This window comes from Acomys minous (genome assembly GCF_964271855.1).
Source record: "Acomys minous genome assembly, chromosome: 20".
NCBI lineage: Eukaryota > Metazoa > Chordata > Mammalia > Rodentia > Muridae > Acomys > Acomys minous.
This window is the reverse complement of record NC_140502.1, coordinates 15994401-16000657: the sequence shown is the minus strand read 5'-3', so window position 1 is coordinate 16000657 and position 6257 is coordinate 15994401. Positions and strand designations below refer to the sequence as shown.

The 6257-nt window shown below is 42.5% G+C and overlaps 1 protein-coding gene across 1 annotated transcript in view; it reads right to left on the bottom strand.

Annotated features, from left to right (window-relative positions):
- LOC311591104 (vomeronasal type-2 receptor 26-like) overlaps positions 1-1496 on the bottom strand; it is a gene marked incomplete at both ends in the record, with an annotated part of 32256 nt that extends 30760 nt beyond the window's left edge. The window contains one exon of the mRNA XM_084770472.1: positions 1288-1496. Within this exon, the coding sequence (XP_084626598.1) occupies positions 1288-1496 (209 nt within the window). The remainder of the gene's footprint in view (positions 1-1287) is intronic.
- Positions 1497-6257: the final 4761 nt, after the last annotated feature.

The following is a 6257-nucleotide window of genomic DNA, read 5'->3' as shown; positions in this document are numbered from 1 at the left end:
ACCTGCATTCATTCTTTCAACTAAGCTGGTGTCCAGAAGTCTAGGCATCTTCCTGTCAAAATATCCTTAACCAAGTCTGTAGTTCCTCCACAGGTGAGGCTTTCATGTGAGTGCTGGGAATCCAAATTCAGAGCTCCATGCTTGAACAGCAGATACTTCAGCAACTCAGTCTTTTCCTGGCCCCTAATATGTAAACTCCAGATTCTCCTGTCTCCAGTATCCATGATAAACTTTAAATGTTCACATCACCAACTAATGACTGTGCAATTTCTGGATTTGTTGCTGAGCTTGATTAATCATTCTTTAATGTATCATGTTGACAATATTCCATACTGCACAATAAATACATAATATTAATACTCATTGGTTTAAGAAATAACATAATAGTCAAGTATGCTGGCACACATGTGTGATACTAGCATGGAGGTGGGGTCAGAAAGATAGTGACTTCTAGGCTAGCCTCACCTACACTGCTAAACATTGTCTAAAAGAAAAAAAGCCAAGTTTATTGGGATAAAATATTCCTATAATCCACTATTTGGTGCTAGGCTGAACTACACAAGGAGTTGCAGACTAGTCTGAAAACAAAGTAAGGCACAGATACACAAAAAGAGACATTTAAAGTGCTGTTGGGAACTGACTCTGACACAAACTCTGGTGCTCCATATTTGACCACTTCCCCTTGGTTGCATGGCCTGGTGGCACTCGGAGAAAGGATACACAGGCTACCAAGATGAGATTTGATAGCCTAGGATCATACAGTGATGGAGGAGGTCCCCCTCGATCATGACATGAAGGGGGGCAATAGGGTGAAAGTGGGAGGGAGGGAGAAATGGGTGAATACAAGGGATGGGATAACAATTTAGATGTAATCTGGATAAACTAATTAAATAATAAAAAAAGAAATGCACTACAAAGAAAGCATGGGGGCTTAAAACTGATGAAAACTGTATCAATTACACATTTGCTCATTCAAACCACACACCTACCTACACTCTATTTAGAGAAGCAAGGATATACAAAAACTCAAGAATACACCTGAGCTGAAGAGCACGTACATTACAGATAGTACATGAGCAGCCTCTATTTCCCTCTGGTACAAATAAGAAAGAAAGAGGGAGAGAGATGATGTAAAAGGAGAGCAACAGAGCTATTGCATTTCTACACAGAGAATGGGGATAGCCATCTAGCTGGGATTCTGCGAATCAACCCTTATCCAAGACTTCACACACCATTGTAAAGCTTCTTATGGCTTTCAGAGACTCCTGCCCCACACATAATACTTACCTTGAAGCCTGAAGGCCAGCCGGTGGGGCACTGAAATCAGACAAGGTCCCATTAGAGAAGTGAAAGATGGAGAAGCTGCCCCCCACCATGACATCTCCAGGACGGTCAAAGCGAGGGCTCTGCCTTGGCAACAGCCAGGCTCTTGGTCCAGGAAGGGCAGACCCAGAGACACAGCCAAAGAGAGCAGCAAGCAGAGCACACAGCCACATGCCTGCTGGGGGCCAGACTGACAATGACTGGACAGCCCCATCTGGGGCAGTGACTAGCAGTGAAGGGGGATTTTATCTGGGAGATTACCCTTGATCAAGTCCCTGAGGCTAAGGCCACACTAGGAATTCTAGGCCCACAGGCTGTGTGGAGATTATTGATCCTGAGGTGGTGGAGGTGGGTGGCCACCAAATCCCAGAGCCATTAGAAGTTTTATCCCCTTCTCCTGAGGTTTCCTAGCCTCTCTGCATCCCGGGATACAGATCTTAGCATCACCTGGGACTATAGGAAATGTGTCGACTGGCTCAACTGTCTCCTGAGGGGCCTGCAAGGGAAGGAGCAGCTGTGACCAGGGTGATTAGGGCACTGATTTGTAGGGAGGCCCCAAGGGGCTGCAAGAAGCAATATGTCCAGTAGCTAAAGCATGAATTTCAATCACTATAGCCACTGTATTGTCCCTCCATGTTTGTATACTAGGTTGATCCACTAGGTAAGATCCATGTTCTTAGTGCTCTTTGTAGTTCCTTAGGGAATTTTCTGAAATGTTTTATGATGAAAAAATTGGACATAGGCAAAACCAAACTACAGGAACACAATAAATGCCCTTGTCATCATGAAGTCATGACCAATCTTCCCAGACTACTAAGTGGTGTTTTTCTATATTTGAAACCAACCCCATGACTAGCCAGATTCAGCAGGTAAATTCATGTGATACACAAGTCTCAATACCTGTGTTTTTTCTCTAGGAACTGCAAAAAGGCAGAAGAAAAGGAACAACTCTACAAAGTTGTCCTGTGACTTCATATATAAGCCATGTCACACACACACACACACACACACACACACACACACACACACACACACACACACGCCATACATACACAGTAGATAGTTTTTATGTAAGAAGACAAATTCCAGACTTTCTTATTCCAAATGATAAGTATAATTTTATAACATAACCATAATGCCATTATTGAAGATGAAAAGAGAATCAGAAAGATAGCTCAGCAACTTGTCATGTAAAAGCACCTGTTGCCAGTCTGAGGATAAATCTACAAGTCCCATAGACAGGAGGAGAAACCCAATTTTGCAACTTGCCCTCTGTCCTCCAGATATGTGCTGTGGCATACCCATGTCCAAAGAAATGGACACAAACACAGAGGGAATGCACACAAGCACACCAATCTATCAATAAATATAAAATTAAAAATTAAAATATATCAGGAATAATCTGTTTCACTGATAGTTCACCCTATTGTTATTTAACGTTCACTCTCAATAGTGTGAGCTCTTTTTGGAAATCGAGATACAATGAAAGTTCAAACTCTGTAACTGATTGATAATTCTCTTTTCATACTGTCTTATTGAGCCATAATTCACATAGTGTACAATTTTTCAATTTTCATTATGAAAATTTCCATGTGTGGGAGTACACCTAGATCCCAGCATTCAGGAGGCTGAAGCAGGAGGGGGTGCTGTAAGTCTGAAGTCAGCCTGGCTGATGAGAACACAGTTAGTCCAAAACAAAAAAAAGGGGGGAGGACAATTTACAGTACATCTGTTTTCTCTTACAATGACTAATAAATATTTTTCTTCAAATTTATCATGGGTGGTGATATGAGCACATGTGTACATGTAAACACAGGCTCTAGGGACTGGGCACTCATCCTCCATGGGACAGTTGGATGGTACAAAGCCGGACCCATCTGTGCTCTATACTTTGTGGAACCCTCCCACCTAGGGCTCTTCAGGTCTTCTGGTCTGTATCTCCCAGATGAGTTCCTAGTCTCTGTCCTCCAGATCAGATACCATGCGTGTTTGGTGCTGCCATCTTGGATCCTTTCTACATTCAGAATTTTAGATTCACGGAGATAGGAAAGATGGTTTCTTCAAGGTTGCCAAATACAAACAGCCAAAACACTATGAATGCAACATGAATATAATTCCTGATTGTTCTGTGATTATTCTTGCTGTATCTAGTGTGTTTTATTTTTTAATTTTTTAATTTTATTTTATTAATTTATTCTTATTACATCTCAATGGTTATCCTCCCATTCCTCCCTCCCTCCTACTTTCCCCTTAATCCCCTCCCCTATGACTGTGACTGAAGGGGACTTCTTCCCCTATTATATGCTTATAGGGTATCAAGTCTCTTCTTGGTAGCCTGATATCCTTCCTCTGAGTGCCACCGGGTCTCTCCATCCAGGGGAGGTCATCAGATATTAGGCACCAGAGTACATGTGAAATTCATAACCCACTCTGCACTCAACTGTGGAGAATGTCTTGTCCATTGGCTGGATCTGGGTAGGGGTTTGAAGTTTATGGCCTCTATTGTCCGTGGCTAGAGCCATAGTTTGAGCGGAAACCCTGGGCCCAAATCTGCCTATCATTATGTTCTGTTTGTAGGTTTCTAGGACCTGCTGGATCCATCTACTTTGCTATTCTCCCATGCTTCTCTCATCTAGAGTCCCAATAGGATGTCCTCCCCTCTGTCCCAGTTTCCTGGTAAGTGAAGACTTTCATGGGACATGCCCCTTGGGCTAGTATGCAGATGTACGTGAGTAGATACAATTTGACTCTTTCTGCTTCTGGGTTAACTCACTCATTATGATCATTTCTAGTTCAATACATTTGTCCACAAATTTCTGGAATTCCTTGTTTGTTTTTTTTTTATTAATTTATTCTTGTTACATCTCAATGGTTATCCCATCCCTTGTATCCTCCCATTTTTCCCTCCCTCCCATTTCCCCTTATTCCCCTCCCCTATGACTGTTCCTGAGGGGGATTTCCACCCCCTGTATATGCTCATAGGGTATCAAGTCTCTTCTTGGTAACCTGCTATGTTGGTTCCAGTTGAGCGTTTGTGTAGTTGTGTTTTTGTCATGGTATAGTTATCTATTTCTTGTGTAGTTTGTAGGTTGTAGCTTGTCTCTTTGGGATGGAGTTTTCCTTCTAGTACCTCCTGTAAAGCTGCATTTGTGGATAGGTACTGTTTGAATTTGGTTTGGTCATGGAATATTTTGTTTTCTCCATCAATGGTTATTGATTGTTATGCTGGGTAAAGTAGTCTGGCCTGGCATCTGTGGTCACTTAGGGTTTGCAGGATTTCTGTCTAGGCCCTTCCGGTTTTATGGTCTCTGCTGAGAAGTCGGGTGTAATTCTGATAGGTTCATCGTTAAATGTTATTTGACCCTTTTCCATTGCAGCTTTTAATATTTTTTCTTTGTTCTGTATATTTTGTGTTTTGATTATTATGTGACAGGCACTTTTTCTTTTCTGGTCTATTCAATTTGGTGTTCTGTAGGCCTCTTGTATGTTTATAGGCATCTCTTTCTTTAAATTGGGAAAGGTTTCTTCTATGAATTTGTTGAGAATAATTTCTGGGCCTTGACGTCTGATATCTTCTCTTTCTTCAATGCCTATTATCCTCAGATTTCTTCTTTTCATGGTGTCCTTGATTTCTTGCATGTTTTCTGTCAGGATTTTTCCAGATTTAGCATTTTCTTTAATGGTTGCTTCAAGATCTATGATTGTATCTTCTAGACCTGAGATTCGTTCCACCATCTCTTGGATTCTGTTAGAAAAGCTCACCTCTGTGTTGCTCATCTTCTTCTCTGAGGTGTCACGCTCCTGTTTTTCTTCTGCCGGTGTGTTTATCATTGAATCCATTCTCATCTTCAGATCTTGAACTGATTTTTTGATTTCTTTCATCTAATTGTTTGTATATTCCTGAGTTTCTTCCATTGCCTCTTTATAGGCCTTCAGTGCTTGAACTGATTTATTGAATTCCTTCATCTGGTTGTTTGTATTTTCCTGATATATTTCCAGTGCCTTTCTACTGGCTTCTTTTATGTCTTCCACCTGTTTGGGTGCATCTTCCCGCATTTGATTATGAATTGTATTTGTTTCCTCCATTATCATCCCCATTACTAAGGACTTAAGGTCATTTTCTTCTATTTCCACTATCTTTGAGTTCTCTGGGTTGTTTTTTTGGGGGGTGATAGATGGAATCTGGAGATGCCATATTGTTTTTTATTTTTTGCATATGCTTTTACGCTGTCCTTTAGACATCTTGCTCTCTCTATTTTTGTTGGGTAGCTTCCCAAGTTGGGTGGAGGGAGTCTGATGATAGATTCATCTGTTTTCTCATGATTTCCCTAGGACAGAAGCTCTGATGCTTCACTGGTCTGGATAGCAGGAGGCTAGCCCTGTCGTTTTGGACTCTCACAGCAAGGGATCCTCACCTCCCCTATACTGTGGGTCCTGTAATCATTCTGGGTCTCTGAATGTGTGTTGTGTCTGGCCAAAGTTTCCACAGCCTTCTGGATCCCCTTGTAGCCCCGGAGCTTTCCAGGGACTGAAGCAGGCCAGGTGGAGGTGGTCTGATGGCCACTTTACTCCCTGTCTCCCTGAGAATTCCTTAGTCCTGGAGCTTTGTTGCTCTGCCGATCTGTGGTTCCTGGTAGTGTTTCAAGACTCAGACTGCTTGCAGAGTCCAGGTTAGTGTCACAGGGCCCAAACAATCCACACACTGAGTCCAGGTCATGTCTCTGTGCCCAAATGGGTCTCAGGGCCTATTCCATGCAATTAGTCCAGTTAGCACTGAGTCCAACCTGGGTCTTTGGCCCAAAGCACACACTGAGCTTGCCGAGTCAGTTAGAATCTGAGGACCTAAACTTCCCACCGAGTCCAGTCAGAGTCTCAGGGCTGGGACTGCCCGCCAAGACTAGCCAAGGACTCTGGGCTCCTCCCATGCTCTCAGC